Here is a 27,439-nt window from a genome sequence, read left to right as displayed (position 1 = left end):
TCTATAGTTTATACTTTTTTTGCTTTTTGATAGTACTATAAAATATTTACAATCAAATCCAAATATAAGCAAATCGTTTTATTTCGTTTCTTGAATCTACTTATTTAATAAAAGAAATAGAATATAATATATGTACTTTGTGTTATTATTAAATGTTATGATATATATCCGTTATTTACTTTTAATGGATCGCTACATGTAAATGTGATGTACAAAAATAAAATCGATCACATAATATCATTTGTTTTATGATGTTCAAATAAGATAAGCCAAAAATATTTCCAAGGGATCCCAAGTCCTAATCTCAACATTTTAGGCAGATTTATTTTATTTTCCCTTTTCTCATTGAAAATAAAATATGGCCTTTTGTTACGATTGAGAAAGTATGTTAAATAAAGAATATTTGTGCTAGTATCGTCGAAAGTGAAATAAGTCAAACTTTCGTGACTAATGATGACATCCTGAATATCAACGCAATTCCTTGGAAGACTACTCCACTCCCAAAGTGTTCGACTTTGTTTCGGTTGAGTCTCTCTTCCCTGTTCCCTCCTCCCGCTCTCTTCCTCAACCTCTTACGATGAACGGTTCGATCATCTCATGGCTTCTTCTTGCGATATCCACCATCTCCATCTTCTCCGACGTTGCTACGGCTTCAACTTCAGCTTCAGCCCAGTGTCTCGACATCGACCAGAGATCACTCTTGCTCGAGCTGAGAGATAGCCTTGTCTTCAACACCTCCGCGTCCTCCAAGCTAGTACGGTGGGACCGAAGCGCTGATTCATGGAGCGGCGTGATGTGCGAGGACGGGCTCGTCGTGGGACTCGATTTGAGCGAAGAGTCGATCTCTGGTGGAATCGGCCGTTCATCGAGCCTCTTCAGGCTCGAGTTCCTTCAAAGCCTGAACTTGGCGTTCAATGATTTCAACTCCTCAGCGATCCCGTTCGGCCTCGCGAATCTCAGTCGCTTGGTACATCTCAACTTGTCCAATGCCGGATTTGCCGGGCAGATTCCGGCGGAGCTATCGCGCCTGACGGAGCTACGTATTCTTGATCTCTCTGGTCTTTATTACTCTGGACCGGCTTTGCTGTTCCTTGAGAAGCCCTCTTTGAGGTCACTGATTGGGGATTTGGGGGAGTTGAGAGAGCTGTACCTTGATTTGGTCAATGCGTCTGCTGAGGGAACTGGGTGGTGCGACGCGTTGTCTTCTTCAGTGCCGAAACTTGAGGTGTTGAGCATGTCTTCCTGTTCTCTGTCCGGTCCTATCGGCGCTTCTCTTACGAGTCTGGCTAATCTGTCAGTCATTCAACTCGATTACAACAACTTGTACACCACAGTTCCTAGTTTCTTAGCGAATTTCTCTAGCTTGAAAACACTGAGCCTATATGCTTGTGGCCTGCAGGGGGAATTTCCTCCTGCAATCTTCCAGGTACAAACACTTCAGAACCTTCATGTGTCATCCAACGAACTTCTTTGGGGTTCTTTGCCAATATTTCCGGAGAATAGTTCTCTTGAGACACTGGTTCTGAGAGGCTTGAATATTTCCGGGGGGCTCCCAAATTCAATTGGTAATCTCAGGAATCTGTCAAGAATAGAATTGGTGAATTGCAGCTTTGATGGAAATATCCCAAGCTCTCTCACCAATCTCTCGCGACTGTCTTATTTGGACTTGTCATTCAACAATTTTACGGGTTCAATTCCATCACTCAGCGAGTCCAAGGATTTGACATCTATCATTTTGTCCAGCAACAGTCTAATTGGTCCGACTGATTCAACACAATGGGAATCCCTCTTGAGTCTTCTTATTCTCGACCTGGAATTCAATTTACTTGAAGGAAATATTCCTTCATCTCTGTTTACACATCCATCGATTCAGGCGCTTCTCCTTTCCAACAACCGATTTTCAAGTCAATTGAAGGGATCTTTTGATGCTCCATCACACATGCTGAATACACTTGATTTGAGCAACAACAATATAGGAGGAGAACTACCAACGTCTATATGGGAACTCCAAGGGCTCGAGTACCTCTCACTTTCTTCCAATAATTTTAGTGGCTCATTCCACATTAATTTGGTTCAGCAGCTGAGAAATCTTTCAGCTTTGGATCTTTCCTATAATCGTTTTTCCATTGATGCCACAAATACTGCTTCCCAGGCCTCTTCATTCCCTTACCTTCAAGACTTAAATTTGGCTTCCTGCCAGTTGACGACATTGCCTCAGTTTTTGGCTAACCAGTCCAAATTGTTCTTCCTCGACCTCTCCCACAATTATATAAAAGGGGATATACCGAGATGGATATGGACATTAGAAAATCTTGAGCATCTCAATCTTTGCTCTAATTTCTTTGAAGATTTGGAAACACCTCTGGGCAATCTTACATTGAGTCTGAATTTCGTTGACCTCCATTCAAACATGCTTCGAGGAAATACGCTACCCCTGCCGTCATCTGCTCTCGTCTTGGATTTCTCAAGTAACAACATAACTTCTGTTATTCTGGATAACATTGATGACTACCTATCAAACACAATCTTCTTCTCCCTTTCGAAGAATAATTTCCATGGGTCCATCCCGAAGTCAATTTGCAAAGCTGATATTCTTGAAGTGCTTGACTTATCGCATAACCATCTGAACGGAACTATTCCTGATTGTTTAATGATGGCGTCCCTCACGGTATTGAATCTGAGGAATAACCAATTGAGTGGCGATATTCCACAAAACATCCCAGCAACATGCAGTCTGAAGACATTGGATATTAGCGAGAATTTCCTGCAGGGCCAAATTCCGTTGTCGTTGGCAAATTGTACGATATTGGAGATTGTGAACATCGGGGACAATCAAATAGATGGGACATTTCCATGCCATTTCAATGCTATGTCAAGTCTCCGTGTCCTTGTTTTACGATCCAACAAATTGCACGGGGAAATTGGATGTCCACATAGTCCCTTCACCTGGCAGATGCTTCAAATCATTGACCTATCTTCCAACAATTTCAGCGACACGTTGCTTGCGAGTCTCCTTGCATCTTGGGAGGCTATGAAGGCCAGCGTAGACTTCAATCGTTTTCTGTATGAGTTATTCCGATTAAGAGGTAAGTATTATCAAGATACTGTGAGTGTAACCTTCAAAGGTTTGAAGCTAGAACTCATCAAGATTCTGACTATTTTCACGTCGATCGACTTCTCGGGCAATAGATTGGAGGGTCCAATACCAGACACACTTGGAGATCTCAAAGCACTTTATTTCCTCAACCTATCGCATAATGCCATCACAGGTTCAATTACTCCTGTTTTAGGGAATCTAGATCAGCTTGAGTCATTGGACCTGTCATGGAACCACCTCAATGGAACCATACCAGCTCAGCTTGCGAATCTTGATTTCCTTTCGTTCCTGAACCTCTCAAATAATCAACTTGTGGGAAGCATCCCGACAATGGGACAATTTCTCACATTTTCCAAAAGTTCCTTCGAAGGAAATCTTGGATTGTGCGGGCTTCAGCTCAACAAAAGTTGCTTAACTCCAACGAATGGGACTGAAGAAGCGGGTAGTGTTCCAACTCAAAGTGACCTCGAAGATGACGGCAACAATGATGATAGCGAGAAGAAGTGGTTTTACATGGGCATACCGCTTGGATTCGCCGTTGGCTTTTGGGTATTTTGTGGTCCGATAGTGTTTATCAGATCATGGAGGTTTACTTATTATCGATTCTGGGATAAAGTGCTATTCAAACACTTGCATCCATGAAGATTTCCACTAAGGTTCAGTTACTAAACTTGAAAAAGAGTGTTTTCGTTCTTCCTTCTCTTCATAATTCTTCATCACCATTTAAAAGACGGTCTTGTTTACTGATCAATAGAACTCTTGCTTACCCATTGGGAAAAAATGTAGGTCCATGTCTCGCGTAGAACTGACCATTCAAAAGTAGGTACGCGGCCTAGACCTTCAATTGGATCCTTCAAATTTGCTTGTGCAAAATTGGATCCTTCATTTTTTTATTTTTTTGAATCAACTCCTGTAACTCTACCCTATTCTCAATCAAGTCCTTAAATAACTCTTATTATGTAAGACGTGTTAAGCTAAGTTCATAATTTCTTTATTATCAAAAAAGGTTAAAATCAATAATGTTAAAATCGAAAGAAACTGACTTTATTCTATAGAAAAAGGAAAGTAAATTGTAGAACCCAAGGGAGGGGGAGCGAGAGAGACGCGAGGAGGGGTGAAGTACTTGGTGGCAGCAACCACCACTAGTGACAATTGGTGATGGTTGAAAAATGTGAAGAAGTTATGTTGGTTGAGCTACCAATTTTTATAGTAGTCTACTTACTAACATTTTTTTTATTACTTCATAAGGTTTTGAAAGCTTATGAATACTTATTTCTCTCCAGTGATTTAAATTTACCAATTTTTAATATGGACTTATCAATTCTTTTTAAAATTCCCAACTATTCCAACAATTACCATCATTTAGTGAAGGAACTTAAGTGACAAAACTTTCATATGTAATTAGTGAAGGAACTTAAGTGACAAAACTTTCATATGTAATGTCACAACCCTCCCGAGGTTGAGATATTTGAGGGATGTTGATAGGTTGCTAAGCAAGCACTAATGGTTCCTCTTCTGTGGTGGCGCCTACGCCTCACACGAACACTACCAAGCCCTATCGGTTGCAACTTCATTTTCCAGTTCAATTTAATTTGCTTTGGAGCTTACATTGATCAATTTTGGGCCGGTTAGGAGCCCGAGTACGAGGCAGGAGTTCGCCTTACTCTTGTGAACCAGAGATATGTGAATCCGGCAGGAGTTCGCCTTACTCTTGTGAACCAGAGATATGTGAATCCGGAAACTTGGTTATACTAGATAAATCTAATGTCCATTGCCAGTACCTTTTCTCTTTTATGAAAATTTTTTGCGAGCAATCTTCTCAATTTTTTTTCCTTATATCCTTTAATCATGTAAAAAAAGGTGATCATGAAAGGGTGTTCAAGCAATATATATTAAATCAAGTGATAATAAAGATGAAGCAAATAAAGTACTAGCAAAATAAAGAACCCGAACAGTATTGGGCAAAATTAACAAAGCCTTGTTATTAAGTCTTGGGATAGGACCCTCGTGAGCGATAAACCAAAAGTAAACATGCACTATATTAAAATAAACACGAGATGCCCAATCTAAGTGCCAAACTTGCCTGAACCATCATGAATCAAATATCGTGAACTATCTAACACTATGATGCAGAACTCGCCTAAATGTGATTAAGATGCAATTCTAATTTTTTTTGTCTTTTCTTTTGTCTACTTTTTAACCCTAAAATAACCCTACATGTCGAGAATACCCCTTTATGGCCGAAATTACACTATTAATTTAGATGAACATGAATTAATCAAAACTTGCATAATTTAAGATGCAAAGTCACCTAGCATGCTTCTAAATTTCTTTTTTTATATCTTTCCTTTTATTATTGATATGCAACTACCTAGGTGATCATGAATATCCTATATGCCACATGACAATAAAAGATGCAATTTTTATGATTTTTCTCACTAATTTACATGAACTAGCAAACTGTATCCTATATGCATGAATAAAAAGCAGTAAAGTTTGATCTTTCCTTGAAAGATTCGATCTTTTTGACATGAGCGAAGTCACCGATAAAGGTCGAAGCTTTAGCCTATTTTCCATGAATCACTGCAAAACAGATGATCAAAATTCTTCCAAGCAAGACAAACAAAAGGAGGGGGCGTGACCAAGAGCACCAAGGGGACCGGCCATGAACAACATGCAGAGAAATCATCAATCCAACCCGATTCAATGTTAACATGCAAAAAGATCATCCATATAATGCAACCAAGGGCAAATCCACGCAAAAAAGAGATCAATCTAAGTAACAAAGATGCAACCTCTCTCTGATTAAGTTCATGCAAAGGGGAATCAAAACATGGCAATCTATCAATCCTATGAACATGAGGAATTTAGAGATAGACATGGAATCGACAATCCCTACATGTAAATCGTGATCAATACTTGGCCATAGACATGCAATTGAATCATGGACACGATCCGATCAATTTGCGCTGGAAACAAGGTGGAATTCAATTCCTAGTGTATCGGATCAAAAAGCTTACTTTCAGTGGACACAGACACCGAGAACAACGCAACCGTGAGTATGGACACTGGGATTGGGAGGATTAGGCACCGGGATTGGACTCCTCTACACGAACAGTTCGCAAATGCTGTGATTCAACGTGGCAGATTCTGTAACTTCTCTTGCTTGTTTCGAGTTAGATACGAACTTAAAAGACTAGGTTTCAGGCACCAAAACAATCATCCTCGATTGTACTTTCCAACAATATATTGCTCACGCCGATTCTAAATATATTGCGTTGATTCAACAATATATTGCACAACCTGCTCCCCATGCTTATGTATATTGACTTGATTATGCAACAATGTTAGTGACTTATTATGGGATAAGGACAGCACAGGTGTAATAACTTTTGTACGATACTCATTGGAGTACTATAACTTTTTGTTCGACCACTTAAGTGCTATAACTTAAAAAAAAAAAACGTTTACTTGAGTACCGTAACTTTCAATTGATCACTTGAGTGTTATTAATTTTTTAAAAATGTTCACCTAAGTGCCAAAAATCCAACGTGGCGTGGCACTTTGTGATGAATGTTTTCAAAAAGTTATGACACTCAAGTAATTGATTGAAAATGTACGTGACACTCAAGTAATTGATTGAAAATGTATGTGACACTCAAGTGAGCGTCGTACGAAAATTATGGTACTTGTAATATCTTTCTCCCAACTTACTACTGTCAATGGTTTAATAACTTACCAATTATGTTATATAATTACAAGTTAAAACTAAATCATAGCATAATAAGTGGTAATCTACTATTGGGTACGGTAAAACTGATATTTCATTGTTGACTTTCAAATAGTTATGTGCCCACTTGTAAATTATTAAAACAAGAGTTATCTGCTATTAGTTTTGGGGATAAGGACACCACAAGTGCTATAACTTTAGTATGACGCTCATTTGACCTTAGTAACTTTTTTTTTTACCACTTAAGTGTCATAACTTTTAAAAAAACGTTCATTTCAATGCCATAACTTTCAATTGATCACTTGAGTGCCATAACTTTTCAAAAATGTTCAGTCAAGTGCTCGAAATCTGATGTGGCATAACACTTGTGGAGAACCTTTTTTAAAAAGTTATAGCACTCAAGTAATCGATTGAAAAATTATATGACACTCAAGTGATCAGAAAATAAGTTGTGGTGCTCAAGTGATGTTAACAACCTATGTCATAATTTTCGTATTATGCTCGTTTGAGTGCCATAACTTTTTGTTCAACCACTTGAGTGTCATAAGGTTTTGAAAAAAGTTCACTTGAGTACTGTAACTTTCAATTGATCACTTGAATATCATAATTTTTTTTCAAAAAACGTTCACCTAAGTGCCGAAAATCCAATTTGGCATGACACCTGTGGAAAGTTATGACACTTAAATGATCGATTCAAAAAGTATATGATACTCAGAAAAAAAAAGTTATGGCATTTAAGTGAACGCCGTACGAAAGTCATGGCATTGTAGTGTATTTTTCCCAACTTACTACTGTCAATGGTCTAATAACTTACCGATTATATTATATAATTACTACTTAAAACTAAATCATAGTATGATAAGTGGTAATCTACTATTGTGTATGGTAAAATTGAAATTTCACTGGTAACTTTCTAATAGTTACGTGCCCGCTTGTAAATTATTAAAACAAGAGCTAATATACTATTAGATTTGAGGATAAAGACATCACAAGTGACATGACTTTTATACGGCGCTCACTTGAGTGTCATAACTTTTTTTCTTTTCAACCACTCGAGTGCCATAACTTTTCAAAAAAGCGGAAGCCTAACATGGCAAGACACTTATTGAGAGCATATTTAAAAGTTATGTCACTTAAATAATCCATTAAAAAGTTATACGGCACTCAAGTGATGTTGACACCGAAATTTTTCATCGACAAAATCGTATATGCTTATATAGGATACATAAATCGGAAAAATAAAAATAAGAAGAATGAGAAAAAGAGAGAGAGAGATCATTTTTAAAGCCCATTCGGCCATTGAATTCAAATTTGGACCGATAGCTTGATCCAAACCCATCAACCCAAACCCAAACCCAAACCCAAACCCAAGTCCTTATGCTCATGAATTTGAGCCATAATAAGACTTCAATCACCGTGTGGGCCCACTTTGACCCACAAATCTTCAGTCCTCGATTTCCAATCGGAGCCCATTTTGGGATTTCTCTCAGGGAATCGATTGATTTCCACAGAGACTTCTTTCTCGTTTCTGCTGGCTCATCACCGCGCCCCATGGCGACGCCGCCATCGCCGGACCGCCGCCTCCCGTGAAGATCGAGGTAGCCCAAAACTCGCTTGAATCTCTTCCACCGGTCTTCATTCTCCCCATAGTTGATTGGACTGCCTACTGCTGCGACTTAGCTTGGCTTCTTCATTGACAAGGCAGTCTCCGATTCTCCGTCATGCTATGATTCTGGCGAAGGTGAAGTGAATGCAGAGCTCGTTTTGCTTCGGTCAGGATCGGGGTCATGTTAGAGTTGTGTATTTTGATTCTGAACTTCACACGATAACTTCGTTTGCCTATGGTCACAAATACGAGTTTGAAATCGCAAAAAGTCTGATCCTTAATCGATTGACTGCAATCTGTTCGACGAAATGTCTATTAGGATTCAATGCGAATTAGTTTCAGTCATTTTGTGAATCCGAAAGTATGTTGACATAGATTAAGAGATACTAATTGATTCTCAAGTCATTTAAGCACGAGTTCTAATGTTTTCACATTGGCCGAATACGTTTCGGAATCATTATACTTCTTTGCTCCGTGCTACGTTCCGGTGATTTTTCATGGCAGTCGGCGATGAGTATGTGATCTGGAGTTATTGTTCTTGACCTTCAATTCTGGTGATACTCATGACCGAGGCTTCTTCCGTGCTATTCTTCCACACTCAGTTTCCTTGCGAATCCATGGATGAGTCCCGGTAGATTATAGTGGTTAACGCCTGTGGCCGGAGATGGTGACCGATCGCAGTCGTTTGGTTAAGAATACAAGCGGTTGATGGCTAAGTTTGTCTATGTGCAGCTCGGAGCCTGGGTGTCTTGATGATCTCAAATCGTGGGCTTAGTGTTATTATGAGCTTAGTATGGGCTAAGGGTGATTTCGATAGAGACAGGGATTGGGTGTTTCCATATTCGAATTTGGGTTTGTGACAGTCTCGAATGATACGAACTGACTTAAAATCTTGGCTAATAACATGGAGGCGAAGCAGTCTCATTGAGGGTGCCTGCAAGAGGAAGCATGTAAATTTCCCTTTTGAGGTTGCATCGCAGAACTTTAATTCGGTACTAAAGACAATCCGAAGAAGTACACAATGTACATGCCGGTGGATGCGGAATCGAGACAATTGTTTGTCTATGGTAGTCGTAGGTGTTTCTCCAATATTCACAATTGCTAGCCGCATTGGAGGATGGAGGCAAGTTTGGTAGCTCAATGTTCCATTATGAAAAGAGTTACAGCAAGGCTGAAGACTTGATCTCAGTGACGAAAGCCAGAGGCAACAATACTCTTCTGACTTGCATTGACATTTTGAAATAAGCATTGGCAACATCACTATCGAAAGGCTTTCTACCAAAAAAGAAAAAAAAAGAAGAAAATCGACAATTAGTAAAATATTATTGAAAATATCCATGTCAGTGTCGGCCATGTCACGTAATACGGTCGGTGTCCATGTCAGCAAAATTAGCCGGAAGTATCGAATTGGCTCTAGGTCAAAAAGTTTAGGATTAAAATTACACGATTAAAAGTTTTAAGATTAAATTGACACCAACGCAATAAATTTATGACTTTTCTCATACTTTTCTATGTGTAATGTAATCCTTAATGACTCTCAAATTGTGCATAAGAGGAAATTACATCTACTCTAAAATAATGGAAAGTGTAATTTTACCCTAAACGCAAATACAATCCTAGATCTATGTGATATTTTGTAAATATGCAATCTAAGATTATTGACATCAATTCCCGATCTGACCTGTATTGCTAAAACACTTCCACATTTGACACACATATTATTTTTGGTTTTACCATTTTAACCCGTTTATGACATATTTACTGAACATGACTAATCTATATAACAACTCAGCTCTTCAAATATAGGTTATGAATTTGATTTATGATCTATTTTGACAGGTCTATTTAATAGCAAAAATGTCCGTACGTGTTTGCGTGGGTAACAATGCTTCGGCCCATCATTCACGCAAAAGCCACGAAAATGGGCCCGATAAGTGGGGGCCCAATAGCAGTTGCACCGGAAGAGGCCCAAGCCGTGGCTATCTCGTGAGTTCGGGAACCCCGCCTTAAACCCTTGTGCCCTTTGCTTCCTTCTAGTTCGAGCTGAGCGTCTCTTCCAGTTTGCAACATCTCAGAGAGCGAGAACGAAAGAGAGAGATGGGCGAAGGAGAGAGGAGCGAGAAGGCAGGAGAAGGCCCTGTGTTCAGAGACGTAAGGCGTTACTACTGCGAGCACTGCGGGATCTGCAGGTCCAAGAAGTCCCTCATCGCTTCTCACGTCCAATCCCACCACAAGGTCACTTCTCCTTCCCCTTCCCCCTTCTTTGCCCACTTCTCTTCGCTTCGTTCGCCTTCCCGATGCTTCTTCCCGAGCAGCTCGGTTCGTTCTTGGGCTCGCGAGTTCTGATGCCGCGATGCGATTATTATTAGTTCGAACCGCAATTTGCTGCGGTTTTGCGTCGCGGAACTGATGCGAACTGGTTTATTTTTGTCGTGTTGCTTTGGGTCTTCATCAGGAGGAGATGGAAGCGGCAATGGCTCGAGGGGTCGAGGGGAAGGAGGGAGCCAAGGCTAATACCTGCGAAGAATGCGGCGCCACGTTTAAGAAGCCCGCCTACTTGAAGCAGCATATGCGGGGCCATTCGCTCGAGGTATATCGAGCGCTCTCTGTTTGTCTCACCGGAGTTCGTTTGTTGTTCTTGAGAGTGCGACGTGAAAGCTAGTACCTTGAAAATTTCAGTCGAGTTTCCATTAGATTGCACCTGTCATTGAGGTGGTCGACGGTGAGGTACAGTTTGTAGAGTGGAGAGGTTCTGATCACAGTCGCACCGGTCTTGTTGAACGGATGGTTTTGATGTACAATGCCCGGTTGTGGTCTTTGCTTTTAAAACGTTCACATTTATAATTTATAATGAGGTGTTGGAAGCAGCAATTCGGATGTTATTGTTGGGGATGTGCATGATTTTCTGGGCTGTGGAATGGTGATTACCTACAAATATAGTGCTGTGAACTTGTGGAGCATCATCACATGGAAGCACTTATGAGAAAGCATCGATCTTTTATTGTGGGTTGGTTTCACAGATAGATTTCTATGATCAAAAAGTTTGAATTTTGGTTGAAAAATGAAGCTGTCTTGTTCCTTTCCATTTATCTACTGCGGGTTTACCTATACTGAAATCAAGACCTTGCAGGATAAAGTATGTTGACTCATCTGATTATGATATGGTAATGGCGTGAAGCATTGGATCCCACCGAAAGAACTCCAAAATGCAAGAGGCTGCATTCTTGTATCTTGATTGGACTAGTATCAGGTTGGGGGACCACCTGAGAAGATCCATCAAGTCAGCCTCGGTCATGCATGTTCTATTTTGAGGTTTGAAGCATCGTTCGTTTTTTTCTATTGATATCTAGAGATTTGGTATGCTCTGTATCTATGTGTCAATATGCTAAATTTATTTGCAGAGGCCTTTCAAGTGTTCTATGGAGGATTGCCCTGCCAGCTATAGGAGAAAAGACCATTTGGCTCGTCACTTTCTTCAGCATAAAGGCAAGATCTTCAGCTGTCCTGTCGATGGTTGCAATAAGTCGTTTGCATATCAAGGGATCATGAAGAGGCACATGAATGATATTCATAGTGATGAGCTACCATCGACGTCTGGTGAATTTAAGAGTCCGAAGCAGCATGTTTGTCCGGAGGTTGGGTGTGGAAAGGTTTTCAAGTTTGCATCAAAGTTGCGAAAGCATGAGGATTCTCATGGTAAGTCACTTAATTTCAAAGTGTGTTGGTGAAGCCGAATGATATCTATGAGGTGCTTAGTGTGCTAATTGATAATAACGTCATTTCAACTGCTGCAGTCCAACTGGAGACCGTGGAGGCTTTCTGTTGTGAGTGCATGAAATACTTCAGCAATGTTGACTATCTGAAGGAGCACGTGCAGTCGGCTCACCAATTTGTCAATTGCGACATATGCGGGACTAAGCAGTTGAGGAAGAATTTCCAACGGCATCTCGGCACGCATGAGAAGAAAAATTCGGCTGATTCAGAAGCATTCAGATGTGATGTCGACGGTTGTCTCCGCATCTTTTCAACAGTAAGATGCAGTCACCTATAAAGTAGATTCTGGCTGTGCATGGATTATAATTGTTTAGAACTTTGAAGCTCGAGTTCTTTTTTCGCGTAGCTGATGAGTGTACATTAGCTGATGTTTTTGCTTGTTGACAGAAATCAAATTTACATCAGCATGTGAAGGCTGTTCATCTTGAGGTGAGGCCATTTGTTTGCAGCTACAAGGATTGTGGCAAGAAGTTTGCATATAAGCACGTGAGAGACCATCATGAGAAAACTGGTTGCCATGTTTACACTCCAGTGAGCCCTATTCTCTCATTCTCTTGAATATTGAAATTCAATTTTACTGCTGTTGAAATCCAGCTTTTTACTACATGAGAGTTGGATGATCCTCATACCTAGCAATTTGGCTCCTTGGGTTCAGGGTGATTTCGAGGAGTCAGATGAGCAATTTCGATCCAGGCCCAGAGGCGGGAGAAAGAGGAAATGTCCGACGATCGAGTCCCTACTGCGAAAAAGAGTTACTCTACCCAACGAGCTAGATTTCCTTTCAGATTAGTGGCTGAAGTCTCTTGGCAGCGCTCGGCAGCAGCTGAGGATTATAACGTATAGGAGCTGTGGTTTTTTTGCCGCATAGGCCGAGCAAAGGTGAAAAATTCACTCATCATCCTCCTGTCACTTGTTTGTAGTTAATAGTTGATAGAGTTTGCTATTGTTTTGTCTATAAAGATAAGAGAGCGAGTTAATCCTTAGCAAAAGATTCTTTTGTTGAGCCATTGTCAGCTGTACATCATGCAATATACAGTAAAATTCAACTGAGAATCCACTGTTCTCATACTGATCTGTCTCTGGTATATATATCGTTGAACAGTTCAAAAGTTATGGTCGGTATTTTTCTCTTTTTGAGATTCTTGAAGGCTTGGAAGTCGGATTTCTACTATCTTATTTGGTAATACTTAAAAGAAAATTGATAATGGTCTATAAAAATCATTTTTCTTAAGTACATAAAATTTCCTACTGTCTATTTAAATGTCAGGCCAAATCCGAAGAAAGATCATGTGCACATTACTAGGGGATAAAAATGACGTCACTAAATGTCCCAAAAAAAAGTCACGGAGTGGGAAGAAGGTGACCATCATTATCTTTTCTATGTAAATTAGGGGTCAGTGGTTCTAGGTTCCGTACAAATTTCAACCTGGAACCCACCCATGGAACATGGTCATCATTTTTTTGGAACTTGGAACCTATCTTATATATTTTGGAACTTGAACAAATCCTGTCACAGGATCTAGGGTCGGTTTCAGGGTCTACACAGGTTCCATATGTATTATCACTACTTTTAATGATCACCATTTGTTAAGATTTACTGATCATAAATTATATTTATATACACAAAAAATATGAAACATTAACAAGTCATAAAATGAAAGTTATGCCATGAACGACGCAAGATCACGTGAAGACATAGATCAAGAAAAAACATAAAAAATTTCTTTAGGATTTCAGGTTCTACCTATTTGGAATTTACTAGTCGAAACCCGTATACCTTGAAACCTGTAATTGGAACCTTGCTCACTCCTAAACCTTTAATTGGAACTTTGTTCACCCCTAATGTAAACTATTCTGTGTGGCGGATGATGTGGCAAACGGTGCTTAAGTGGTGCACTGACATGGCGTTTTAATTAATTCTAAAATTTTAAAAAATTAACGAATTAAGAACTAAATGATGTTGGCCAAAAAAATATTGGAAAGTAAAACGGAGTTCCAAGGGACGAAAAAACTGAAAAATGCCAATGTAAATACTGAAACAGGTTGAATAACAGAATAGAGTCGTCTTCCTCAGATCATCGCCTGAGATCGTCCCTTGAAGAGTTGTTCATGAGCGTGACCATCGTGACTACTGCAATGAGCCCAGCGATGGTTGCCGCCTCGAATCTGGTCCGGATCGAGGTTGGACGACCCCAACCACTGGACCAGATCGGGTCCCATGGCTGCGGCCATGGATGCCTGCGACCTCTTCGTACAGAGCTTGAATGGATGTGAGCTTTGTCCCAGAGGGCTTTGCAGCCACCACGAGATTATTGGCGAGGATTCATTGCATTCATGAACGTCGCCGATGGTGTTCCGTGTTTTGTTTCACAAAACACAAAGCTCGTCCAGAAACATAATCCTTTTTGAAGCCTAGAAAACAAGAGAAAATTGCAAAGTGGCTATCACGAACAATGCCCTGTAAAGTAGCACAAAAGGAAAATGCCATTGAAGCCTCTGTACTCTTGTTTGAAATTCAGGGTGCATTTGTTTTATAAAAAATTCAAGATTTGAAAAATATTTTTTGAAAAATGATTGGTTATGTCTTTTAGAAAAGTTAATTAATGGAAAATATTTTCGTGATTGACAAAAATTTATGCCTAACTATTTTAGTGGGTGATGGAAATGTTTTCATTTATTCGTTCATTTTTTTAAGGGATAGAAGAGATTATTTCTTGGAATATGTATTCACAATTTTGAGTTTTTCGTGCAACAAATGGACCCTTCTTTGCTCTCCGAGCTTGCGACTACCACTTCAAGAGGAAACTCGCCATGTTGAGACAAGGGAAGGACCGCCGTTTTCTTGTTTCTTCATCATGATGAATCGTTTAATAGTCAGGAAGAAGTGTTTCCGTTTGGCTCATACATAACAATGTTCCTTTCAATAGAAAATTCATAATACCATTCATGAAAATTTTAAATAATGAAGGTAAATTCGCGCTTCCTATTGGTAATGTATATTGACAATATTTTGGAACAATATTTATCACTTATAACCGTAAATATTCTAGTTATATATTTACTACTCAAAACTAAATCACGGCATGATAAATGGTGTTCTATTATTGGGTTTGTGGATAGTAAGATTGTTATTTCATTGATAACTTACAAACAATTATGCACCCACTTGTAAAATAACAAATTAAGCGTTAGTCTACTATCAGATTTGTGGCTGATAAAGTTTTTATTTCTTTAGCAACATTTACTTACGTGTCCATTTGTGAAATCTAAAAATAAGGGGAAATATACCGATTGAGTTTGTCAATAGTAAAAATGTTATTTTATCGCTAATTACAAACGGCTGATCGGATTAACAAGCTATTGATCACTATTAACTTATTATTGGTATTTCGAATTTATTATCGACATTACGTAATAACCGTCCATAGAAGAAATTCTGTTTTATTCGTAAATGAAATTTTTATATATGACAATTTTGCATTCTCTAGTCAAGTCAACTGAAAACTATTGCATGTACTTTGGTCGTTATGCCTGATTGCAGTAAGTTGCCGAGTTCAATGTTTTTCCTCTCCATAATTGTCTATTGTAGGAAAGTTCTTCAAGTTTGAATAAAATGAAGATTCTTCAACCGTGAACCCACCACCAAACTGGACCATACTGGACCAAAGGTCTTCCCAGCTTTTCTAAGAAGGTGCATGGAAATTTTGGGTATGAAAATTTCAATCCCAAAAGGTTTTCGAATTCCTGCTCAGTTCAAGGGCTTGAAGTTGGACCTGGTTCACTTCATCATTGGTCTGACTAGCGTGTACTGCCGATTTCAAGTCAACAGTCATTTTGTATGAAAAATTAGGTCTGCTAATTTCGATTGGCTGCAATAATATTCTTAAGTTATCTGAAAATGTCAAATCCTGGCTTTAATATGATGCTTTTCGTTTGTCATGGACTAGTTCCATGTGGTAGCACATGATCTAACTGCAATGAAGATGTAAGTTTTAACAATTCAAAACCAATTACGAGCAGCGGCCGAAGCGATATCCAGAAATGAAACAAGGCATGCCACAAATTTCATTAGTTTGATAAGATTCCTCTGATTATGTTTCTGAAGGTTGGTTAGTTCTTGGGATGATAATATGCGTAAGCGGCAAAGAAGGCCTTAATGATGGTAAAAACAAAGAGAATGAAAGCAGCAGTAGCCGGACCAAGGGTTGCCAAAGTACTCGCGCTCGATCCCCGTCCATTTCACGTGCCATTTGTTCCGGTGGTATCTGGCCACTTGCCCGAATTACTCTATCAAGTAGCTCGAGCCAATATCGAACCTGACATCTTTAGGGAGATCATTGAAGAATCTCGCAACCTCATGAGGTTCGCGTTAGTGGACACGAGCTTGGAACAGTAATAGTAGCAGTGTGCTGCTGCTCGAAATCCCAACAAATTGCTTATATATTTCAAAGGCGGCTCAGGAGTTTAACTCTGAATCATGAGACAGGAAATCAGAGAAACTGTTATTCAATAAATGGGAGCGAAATGTGTATCTGTTTCTCTAGAAGGGAACTTGTACAGTAGAAAGCAGGGAATGGTACACAAGGGGACGAGATGCTCTTTGTTTTTTCCGCTTGGCTTTTCTTCATCAACAGTCAAGAGCCACCGAAGGCCAACACTGGTTCAGCCAAGTGAATTGATGAACTTGCATTCGCAAGTCAAGTCAACTTTGGATTGTCGCGCATGGGGACCAAAAAATTTATGATACCCTGTGATAAGATTTAGACCAAACACAGCTCCGTTGAAATTCTTGCACAAGGCAGTCCTGGTTCATCTGCCTTCTAATAAGAACACAAATCCTCCCTTATGTATTTGCTCACAAACTCTGCAATATAGTATCGAAGTTGCATTCAAATATAAGTAAATCATTTAATTTCTGTTCTTGAATCTACTTATTTAATGGACAAAATAGGACATCATAGATGCATTTTGGTGGTAAGGTCAAAAGTTGGGGCATCTATACTATTTACTTTTAATCGATCTCTACATCCTTAATGTGATGTATAAAGAGAAAACTGATTCACATAATAATTATAACCAACTATGATCTCAAAACCATAAACTTGTTTTTGTATAATGAATCTCCCCACTATTGTGTGAGTGACCCAAAAGTACCCAATTATCAACGTCCTGTATACACTAAAAACCCTAAACTTTGTCTAGTGTGACACTAATGCTTTATCAAACTCTTTTTTTTTTTTTTTGTGTTAACAATACTCCAAACTCGCACCAGTCCAATTGTCAATGGCCTTATCCATATCCCTTGTCTAGTGTAAGGTCTGGCTTACACGGTGCTTTGTTAAACAGAGACTTTGCAAGAAAGTTACACCACTCATATGCAAGTTGGATGCTCCAATTTGAGGAGTTTTTAAATATATTTATGGATATTATAGAATTCCCTATTATAGTATGGATACACCTTGATTGTGACTCATTATAAAGTTGAAATATTGAGCTAAAATATAAGTCGCACTTTTTCCACTTCTAGTTTGGTTAAAACACTCCCTAATAAAGTGTTATGACCATTTCACCCATTGTAGGTCCCACGTTTCAGCATCTTAATTGTTCTCTTGGTATCTCTTTTTTGGTTTTCTTCTTTTGCGGGTCTCATTTTCCTTTGTCTTCGTCCTTTTCTTTTTCTCTCGGCAATTATCTTTCTCTCTCTTGCGGCTCCCACTTCCGCACTTTTTGTATAAAAATAATTGGAAATAAAAAAAAACACGGAAATGAAACTGCGTAAATATACTAGCAATTCATTTTTTTAGATAAGCAAAGTGGAATCCGCAAAAGAAGAAAACGTAAAAAAGACACTAAGAGAAAATGATGCTGAAAGGTGAGATCCGCAATAGGTAAAATGGTCAAACACTTTGTTTGGGAGTGTTTTAGCCAAATTAAGAGTGGAAAAAGCGCAGCCCTAAAATATATCCTTGAGTATTTTCTCTCTCCATTTCAAGAATATTTATAGGTTTCAATTTCTTGAACTCAGAACATCCGATTGTCTCTACTACACGAGTATTTCCTAGTCTGCTTGAAAAATAATGAGGATTTTGCTCTTCCTATGGCTGGTCTTAATACTCGCGCATACCAACCCTTTCAGCATAGGCACGGTTTTGGTCTCGGGCCAGTGTCTCAGCGATCAGAAATCGCTGCTGTTGGAATTCAAGAATAGCCTCGACTTCAATGCTTCTTTGTCCACGAAATTGATCAAATGGAATCAGAGCACTGATTCTTGGGATGGCGTGACCTGCGAAGGTGGCCAAGTCACGGGTCTTGATCTGAGCAAGGAGGGGATCACTAGTGGACTAAGCAATTCGTCGAGTCTTTTCAGACTCAATTATCTTCGGATGCTGAATTTGGCTTTCAACAACTTCCAGTCTTTGGAGATTCCATCTGGGTTGGGTAATCTCACCAATTTGGTCCACCTGAATCTTTCAAATGCCGGGTTTGCGGGACAAGTTCCAATTGGAATGTCACATTTGACCAGGTTGGTTACTCTTGATGTATCCATGCTTTATTTTCATGGGCTCACTTCACTGAAACTCGAGAATCCGAATCTAAAGATGCTTGTTGGGAATCTTAGCGAGCTGAGAGAGTTGTACCTTGACGGAGTGAACGTGTCTGCTACAGGCAATGAATTGTGCAATGCCTTGTCTTCTTCGATGCCTAAGCTTCAAGTGCTGAGCATGACGAATTGTTATTTATCAGGTTCCATTGGGGCTTGCTCTTCCCTCCTGAATCTTCATTTTCTGTCAGTGATTAAACTGGGCTTCAATAATCTGTCTACTACCGTCCCAGAGTTCTTTGCCCACTTCCAGAATTTAACTACTCTGGATCTCAGTCATTGTGGCCTGCAGGGAGAATTTCCTCAAAAAATCTTCCAGGTACAAACACTTCAGACCCTTGACCTATCATTCAACCAACTTCTTCGGGGTTCTTTGCCAGAATTTCCGGAGAATGGTTCTCTTCAGAGGCTGGTTCTTAGTTTCACAAATATTTCCGGGAGGCTGCCAGATTCAATTGTTAATCTCAGAAATCTGTCAAGAATAGAATTGGTGAATTGCAGCTTTGATGGAAATATCCCAAGCTCTTTCGCGAATCTTTCTCAACTGGCTTATTTGGACTTCTCATTCAACAATTTTACTGATTCAATTCCATCACTCAGCAAGTCCAAGAATCTGACACAAATCACTTTGTCCCATAATAAGCTAACTGGTCAGATTAATTTAACCCAGTGGGAATCCCTCTTGAGTCTTCTTATTCTCGATCTGCGATTCAATTTACTTGAAGGAAATGTTCCTTCATCTCTCTTCACACTTCCATCAATTCAGAAGCTTCAACTTTCCAACAACCAATTTTCTAGTCAAGTGAAGGGATCTTTTAATGCTACATTGCACATGCTGAATACACTTGATTTGAGCAACAACAATATAGGAGGAGAACTGCCAATGTATATATGGAAACTCCAAGGGCTCAAGTACCTCTCACTTTCTTCCAATAATTTCAGTGGGTCGTTCCATATTAATTTGGTTCACCAGTTGAGAAACCTTTCTTATTTGGATCTTTCTTACAATCGTTTTTCCATCAACACCACAAATACTGCTTCCCAGGCGTCTTCATTCTCTGACCTTACAACTATGAAGTTGGCTTCTTGCCAGTTGAGGACTTTACCTGAGTTCCTGGCTGAGCAACACAGATTGGTATATCTAGACCTCTCTGACAATCAGATTCAGGGAAAGATACCAAAATGGATATGGGAGCTTCAGAATCTTCTGTATCTCAATCTTTCGGCTAATTTACTAGACGATATTGAAACACCATTACCTAGTCTCACATTTGCTCTGTCAGTTCTTGACCTTCATAAGAACAGGCTCCGTGGACAAACGTTACCACTGCCGCCGCTTGCCACATATATGGACTTCTCGAGCAACAACTTCACTTTAGACATTCCACCTACTATTGGCACGACCCTTTCTGTGGCAATATTCTTCTCCATGTCCAATAACAATATCCAGGGGACTATGCCTGAATCGATTTGCAAAGCTGAATATCTCGAGGTGCTTGACCTATCTCATAATAATTTGAGGCGAAATATTCCTGATTGCTTAGTGATGGAGTCTCTCAAGGTATTAAATCTGCGAAATAATGCCTTGGATGGTAGCATTTTCAATTTCCCCGAAACATGTGGTTTGAAGACTTTGGATCTCAGTAATAATGTATTACAAGGGAAGTTCCCAAAGTCATTGGCAAATTGCAGAGCTCTGGAGGTTTTAGACGTGGGAAACAACCAGATTGATGACGTGTTTCCATGTCGATTGGAGAGCATTGCAAGTCTACGTGTCCTTGTGTTACGATCCAACAAGTTCCATGGAGGGGTTGGATGTCCGAAGTGTAAGGGCACTTGGAAGATGCTTCAAATTGCGGACATCTCTTCCAACAATTTCAGCGGCATTCTGCCTGCTCAATGCCTAACAACTTGGGAGGCTATGAAGGCTAATGTAGACATCAATCATATCCAGTATCCATTCCTTAGCTTGACTGGACTCTATTATCAGGACACGGTAAGCGTCACCATCAAAGGTCTGCAAGTGGAGATTGAGCTGGTGAAGATCTTGACTCTTTTCACTTCAATCGACTTCTCATGCAACAATTTCGAAGGTCCAATCCCTGATACTCTGGGGGATCTGAAAACGCTTTATTTCCTCAACTTATCAAACAATGCATTCTCAGGGCCAATTCCTCCATCCCTAGGAAACTTGCAACCGCTTGAGTCCTTGGACCTTTCACGGAACGACCTCAATGGGACGTTCCCCAAACAGCTTTTAGACCTTACTAATCTTTCCTTCCTGAACCTCTCATACAATAAGCTAGTGGGAAGCATCCCAGCAGTCAACCAATTTGCCACCTTTGAAGCAAGTTCTTTCGAAGGCAATGCCGGATTGTGTGGACCACCACTGGAAACAAGTTGCTTTCCGCTCGAGAAAACTTGCTCAATTGCCACGAACGGGAAGGAAGAAGAGGGTTGTGTTCCTACGGAAAGCTACACAAATGACGACGGCAACAATGATGATAGCGAGAAGATGTGGTTTTACATGGGCATACCGTATGGATTCGTGGTTGGCTTCTGGGTATTTTTTGGTCCGTTAGCGTTTATCAGATCATGGAGGTTTGCTTACTATCGATTCTGGGATAAAATGCTGTTAAGACACTCACGTCCATGAAGATTTCTGCTGAGGTTCAGTTATTCAACTTGAAAAATAGTATTTTCCTTTGTTCTTCACTTCACAATTCTCCACCACCTTTAAAAAGACATTCCGTTTGTCGATCCGCGTCAACGGTATTTAAACTTCTGTTGCTTGTGCAGTTGGATCCTTCAAATTTTTTTTTTTTGGGATCAACTCCTTTAACTCTACCCAATTCTCAATCAAGTTTTTAAATAATTCTTAGTACGTTAGATGTGGTATGCTAAGATGGTATTTCTCTTGTTATAAAAAAAAAGGAGTAAAAGTCAATGATGTTAACATCAAAGGAAATTAATTATGTTCTACAAAAAAAAAGGAAAGTAAAATGTAGAAGACGAGGGTGGAATCGCGAGAGACACCAAAAGGGGTGGAGGACTTGGTGGCGGCAGCCCCCACCAACGATGATTGGTGATGGTTGGAAAATAAGGAAAAGTGTCAAAAAAAATCCTAAATTGTTTGTATTAGTGCCGATTGAGTCATAAACTTTTTTTTTATGCCAATTGAGTTCTAAACCTTTTGTCTTTGTGCCAATTCAGTCCTTCCGGCTAATTTTGGTCGGATTTTTCTGATGTGAACATTGGCCGACCGACGACCGTCAAAAGAAACTAATTTTCTTCAATAAAAAAAAGGAAAGTAAAATGTAAAAGACAAGTGTGGGAGAGCAAGAGAGACGCCAGAATGGTGGAGGACTTGGTGGCGGCAGCCACCACCACCGATGATTGGTGATGTTTGGAAAATGTGAAGAACTTTATCACAAGGTTGGCCCTTGAAGAAGCGATCGTGGTGAACTACAGCTAACCTTCCAGCAGTAATTGCTTGTCGTCTCGAGGACTGAATCGCACGAACATTTTAAAGGTAGGATAAGAGATGGATCTAACTAGACTGAGACCCACGAGGCTCAAGATGGAAACAATTAAGCGCTTTACCAGCATTTTCTCAAATGCCTCTTCCAAATCAGGTTTTAATTGCTTCTTGAATCAAGCTTCGACAAATTCCAACTAGGAGAGAGAAATTAATTTAAAAATGTCACATCAGCATTTTCTGTTAGATAAATTGACGGTATTAATTTTAGGACTCGATTGCACAAATTTAATAAGTTTTAGGACTTGATTACACTTTTTAAAAGTTTTATTGTCCTTTCGCGATAAGTTTTACAACTTCGAGTGCACTCATCCTTCTTGAGGAGTAGTATACAACTGGGTTTGTAGATGGTGAAATTTTTAGTCCACTGGGCCCACTTGTATATGTGATAATCTACTATTGGGTTTTGAGAGTGGTAAAATTTTTATTTCATTGCTTGCTATTTCATTGGTAGCTTACAAGCACTTATGCGTCCATTTGTAAAATAAAAAACCAAGTGGTAATTTATTATTAGATTTTGTGAGTGGTAAAGTTGTTATTTCATTGATAACTTACAAATACTTATGCGCCTGCTTGTAAAATATAAAGTGGTAATCTACTATTTGGTTTGTTGATGGTAAAATTGTTATTTTGTTAACGATTTATAAATAGTTAATTAGATTAACAAATTACCTATCAGTATCATTGATATTTTAAATTTGCTACTGACGTCATGTATTTTAGGAGTGTCGGAACCAAACCGAAAAACCAAACCGAGATACAAACCGAACCGAACCGAAAATTTTGTACATTTCGGTTCGGTTTGGTTTTCGGTTCGAATTATCTAAATTAACCAACTTTTTTTTTTCAATTCGGTTTATTTCGGTTCGGTTCTATTTCGGTTCGGATCGAACCGAATTGAAAATAAACCCTTCGTTGTCTTCAGTTTTTATCATAACTAAAAGGCTTTTAGGGCTCCTGCGTCTGCTTTGTCTCCTCTGATCGAGGGACGTAATTTGTGCCCCCACCACCCGCGACGACGGAACTGAAGCCGTCGCTCCAAGAATTGAAGTTGACGATCCTGGCCAGGGGCTGGTCTTTGCTTGTCCTTCCATCGAGAGCAGAGACTATCGCTTGCTCGAGGAAGCTCAAGGTCTCTGCTTGCCCTTCCATCAAGAGCAGAGACCGTCGCGTGAACGGCAATCCTGGCCAAGGGCTGGTCTCCGTGCGACCTCACTCGCGGCCAACGCCAAGACGGCGAGCAGAACCCATCCCGCAACTCTCGTAACTCTCCCCATCCGCGCTCGACAACACCTAGTTCGACAAGACAAACAGAGAGCGCCGCTGAAAAAAGTCAACTTCCACGCCAAAAAAGGAGAGAGAGAGTACCGGTTGATGATGTGTGGCGCTGGTTAAGGTTCGTGGGTCGAAGTTTCAAATCAATTTCCGGACACCCTTCTACGTGTACGGTCTTCTTCCTTCGCTCTCATCCTCCATTGTGCTTGCTCTGTGCAATTGGGTGGGTTCTTGTCATTTCATGCTCAAGCAGATTGGGCTAACAAAGTTGGTCTTGCAAAGTTGTTTTCTGTGTATGAGTTCTTTTCTGGGTAGAGCAGGTGATAGAGAAGATAATTTTGGTTTTGATGATGGGTTCCTTTCCATGTTCACTGACAAAGAATGATCTGAAATCGAAAATTGAACTGAACCAAATCGATCCAAATCGAATCAAATTGATTTTTTCGGTTCGGTTCATATTCGATTCGAGTGAGATTCAGTTCGGTTCAATGGTGCACTCATAACGGATCGATTTGGTTCGATTTTTGAAGAAAACCGAATCATTTACACCCCTAATGTATTTACCGCGGACGGAATAAATTCCGTTTTTGTCGTAACCGGAACTTTAGAAATCAGCCCATCGGGGAGCCACCACAGAAACGACAACTTTGTGTTCTCCAGTCAAGTCAAGTTTGCAGCGAATGTGGTATTAATGAGAGTAAAAGGACACTGGCTGAAAGCAGCAGTAGCTGTGTCATGAAGGACCAAGGGCAGCCAAAGAACTCGTGCTTGATCCTCGTCCATCTCGCGCGCCAATTGCTCCGACGGTATCTGGCTACTCGTCCGAATTACACGATCAAGTAGCTCAAGTCGATATCCGAACGCGACATCCTTAGCAAGATCATTCAAGAATTTGCATCGACAGTGAAGAACCACTGAAGGTCACCGTTGGCTCTAGGGGTGAGCGGTTCCAGGTTCCGGGTAGGTTCCGCCTGGAACCCGAAACCTACCCGTCGGAACGTGGAACCTGGAACCTACCCTGTCACAGGTTTCAGGGTCGGTTCCAGGTTCCAACAGGTTCTTTTTATTTTATTTTATTTTTAGTTAATCAAAACGAAAATGAACATTCATAAAAAAGAATACAAAAGACAAATTATAGAAAAGTCACATTTTTCCAATGGTTCGGTGATCAAACATACAATCAACAAAATCACGGATCTGTGACATGCACATTAGAGCATTTCCGGCACGCACTTCTCCACTGCAGTTAGCATAAGGCAAGGACACAAACCAAATGAGCTGAGTATCAGAAAAATCATCCCCAAGAAAATGCAACAGCCAAAAGTTTGATTGAAAATTAGAAAATTCAAGCGCTTGTTAAAGTTACCAATTGGAAAATAAGAGAAAGGTGACCAAGATAAAGACGATCTCGACTGCAAATTTTTCACACCCCCATAAATACAATCACCAAAACCGGGAAACTTTTTCACGTTGAGGGTGCTGCTGCCAAAGGGGAAACAGCAATAAGGATGATTGAAAGTACCATTATCAGGGAATGTGCCCGTGTGCCACACAGAAGCAGGTGTGTTTTCATGAATCATTTAAATATTTGGCTGGCCTATGATGTAGACTCTTATGATTGTATACTAAGACCGCAACGGTAATCATTTCTACGTAACAATAGAGAATACAAAAGCTTAGAATCTTCCAACCAACCTCATCCTGGCCTGCTCCATTGAAAGAAGCCCCATCATAGTACCGTATCCTTACTCTATTCCAATTGAAAAAATCTGCCAGCAAAGCATAATCGCTTGTATGACAGTTCCAATTTGAATAAACTATGGCAAAGAATCGTTTCGAGACAGATTGAATCGTTAATAGATTTTAAATACCAGGGATTTCTTCAGCTTTATTACTCAATATTCCTGTGAAAGCTACTTCCTTGTCCATAAACTTTGATGAACCACGACGAGTAGTTTTCCCAATAACAAACTCACAAGTGATACTTAAGTTTCCAAAGAACATAGAATCGACCAACCCAGGAACAACACAGAGCAAAACCAAGTCTCATATCTTCAACAAAAGACAGAAAAACCTTGCGAGCGAAGCAGGTTCCGGCACATTCGGCCACTTCAAATCAAGCCACGCCACCAGGCCGCAAGAATCAGAAACCCTAAATTTTGAATCATCCAATGGCGGTGCTCCGTCTCTGCTACAGAAAACATCAAATTAAAGTTACTCGCCCGTGCCAAGAAGCACCCATTGCCACACACACACACACCACTCAGAAAGCTACTCACTTCGAAACCTTCTAATCAAAGTCCAGCACAAGAGATCGGAAAGCCCGAGAAAATTCCAAGCAAGAAACAGAGCAGAAAGCCCCCAACGAACGAAAGAACCCACCCAATCGCACAGAGCGAGCACAATGGAGGACGCGAGCGAGGGAGGAAGAGCGCACGCGCAAAAGGGTGTCCGCAGATTGATTCGAAACTCCGACCCGCGAAGCCGGCGGGGGATTTCAAGAGGGTCGGCGGCGCCCGACGGGAGCAATGGCGGAGCCGAATCTTGGGCACGCGCGCGCGCAGAGCTTCGGACACCCAGCTGGCCGATGGAGGCGGAAGTGGAAGCAGGAGCGACCAAGCGAGGAGCAAGCAAGAAGCGAAAGCGGGAGCGAGGCCGAAGTGGAAGCAGGAGGGACAAGGTGAATTAGGGTTTCTAAATACCAAATGTGTAGTTTATGTTTTAATTTTTAGGGATCCGGTTCCTGATCCCGGTTCTTGGTTCCGGTTCCAGTTCCCGGTTCCGATCCGGTTCCGGTTCCAAGTTTCGATTCCGGTTCCTATAGGAACCAGGAACCGGAACCGGAACAGCCGGGTCCTAAAAATGGGGAACCGAGAACCGGACCCTTTTTCCATGGAACCTGGAACCGAACCAGACCCACCGGGTCCGGTTCTTCGGTTCCCGGTTCTACCCTGGAACCGCGCTCACCCCTAGTTGGCTCAACCTCGTGTGATTTGATGGATTTGCATTCCCAAGTCAAGTCATCGCTCTTGGGGACCATAAAATTTATTAGGCGACGTGATATGAACGAGACCAAACACCGCTTCATTGAAGTCACGTACAAGGAAGTTCATGTTCATCTGCCTACCAATAAAAACACAACTCTTTGGATGTGTTCCCTCACAAACTCTATTGAAGTTGCATTCAAACGTAAGCAAATTAATTTATTTCTTTTCTTGAATTTACTTATTTAATGAGAAAAAAAGATATGATAGATCCATTTCTCGGAATTTAAAGAGGAAATTATTTTCTTGAATTTAAGTTTTAGGCTCTGTTTCTTTTGCGAAAAATATTTTTCTCATTTTTCGGCATTTGGATCGCTTAGGAAAATATTTTCTTACTAATAAATTCAAGAAAATGATATCTTCTTTAAAAAATTAATAATCATTTTCCAAAATATAACTAGGTATTGGTGCTTGTACAAAAAACTCTGCGCCTGAGCATGGGAACCCCAACGCTCGTTCTCAGGCCCTTGGTAGCAAGGTCAGGTCCTTGATGCTTGAGCTTGCGTCCATTGAGACCGAGCCTGGGATTCCAACGCCCAGGCTCGGGTCCATCTAGGTCGCGTCCGAGACCCTGGCTATCGCGCTTGGGTCCATCAAGGCTAGGCTCAAGATGCCAGGCCCAGTAATATCAAGGCTGATTCTAGGTCATCGATGCTCGTGCCTTGGTCCATCAAGGCCAAAATATGTTAAAAAATTTCGAATTTTAAAATATTTTCATGTTATATAAATTTTCTTTTTTTTTTTTCCTTCTTCCTCCGCCGGTCGTCAGACCTC

General features: G+C 40.4%; 3 protein-coding genes across 3 annotated transcripts; all 3 read left to right on the top strand.

Moving 5' to 3' along the window:
* Nucleotides 1-577: 577 nt before the first annotated feature.
* On the top strand, nt 578-3,741 carry LOC115672337 (receptor-like protein 7). Its single transcript, XM_030594128.2, has one exon. It carries the CDS (start codon nt 578-580, stop codon nt 3,737-3,739), a length of 3,162 nt encoding a protein of 1,053 aa, XP_030449988.2. The 3' UTR covers nt 3,740-3,741.
* Nucleotides 3,742-10,525: 6,784 nt separating this feature from the next.
* Nucleotides 10,526-13,340, top strand: LOC115669204 (transcription factor IIIA-like). The gene is made up of 6 exons (XM_056316277.1): nt 10,526-10,668; nt 10,889-11,023; nt 11,835-12,129; nt 12,228-12,463; nt 12,595-12,738; nt 12,863-13,340. The coding sequence occupies exons 1-6, from the start codon at nt 10,531-10,533 to the stop codon at nt 12,995-12,997; spliced, it is 1,083 nt and encodes a 360-aa protein (XP_056172252.1). The 5' UTR covers nt 10,526-10,530; the 3' UTR covers nt 12,998-13,340.
* A 4,919-nt stretch (nt 13,341-18,259) lies between these two features.
* On the top strand, nt 18,260-21,623 carry LOC130139403 (receptor-like protein 7). Its single transcript, XM_056316276.1, has one exon. The coding sequence runs from the start codon at nt 18,285-18,287 to the stop codon at nt 21,462-21,464; it is 3,180 nt and encodes a 1,059-aa protein (XP_056172251.1). The 5' UTR covers nt 18,260-18,284; the 3' UTR covers nt 21,465-21,623.
* Nucleotides 21,624-27,439: the final 5,816 nt, after the last annotated feature.

Source organism: Syzygium oleosum, unplaced genomic scaffold, assembly GCF_021117445.2.
Source record: "Syzygium oleosum isolate NSW1041296 unplaced genomic scaffold, Sole_v2.1 Sole_v2.12, whole genome shotgun sequence".
Classification (NCBI taxonomy): domain Eukaryota; kingdom Viridiplantae; phylum Streptophyta; class Magnoliopsida; order Myrtales; family Myrtaceae; genus Syzygium; species Syzygium oleosum.
Note: the sequence above shows the minus strand (reverse complement) of the source record. Positions and strands in the feature narration are given on the sequence as shown.

Coding starts and splice junctions, on each gene's coding strand:
- LOC115672337 (XM_030594128.2), top strand. CDS start 578: ATGAACGGTTCGATCATCTCATGGCTTCTTCTTGCGATATCCACCATC.
- LOC115669204 (XM_056316277.1), top strand. CDS start 10,531: ATGGGCGAAGGAGAGAGGAGCGAGAAGGCAGGAGAAGGCCCTGTGTTC. Junction 10,669..10,888: donor ACGTCCAATCCCACCACAAG/GTCACTTCTCCT, acceptor GGTCTTCATCAG/GAGGAGATGGAAGCGGCAAT. Junction 11,024..11,834: donor TGCGGGGCCATTCGCTCGAG/GTATATCGAGCG, acceptor ATTTATTTGCAG/AGGCCTTTCAAGTGTTCTAT.
- LOC130139403 (XM_056316276.1), top strand. CDS start 18,285: ATGAGGATTTTGCTCTTCCTATGGCTGGTCTTAATACTCGCGCATACC.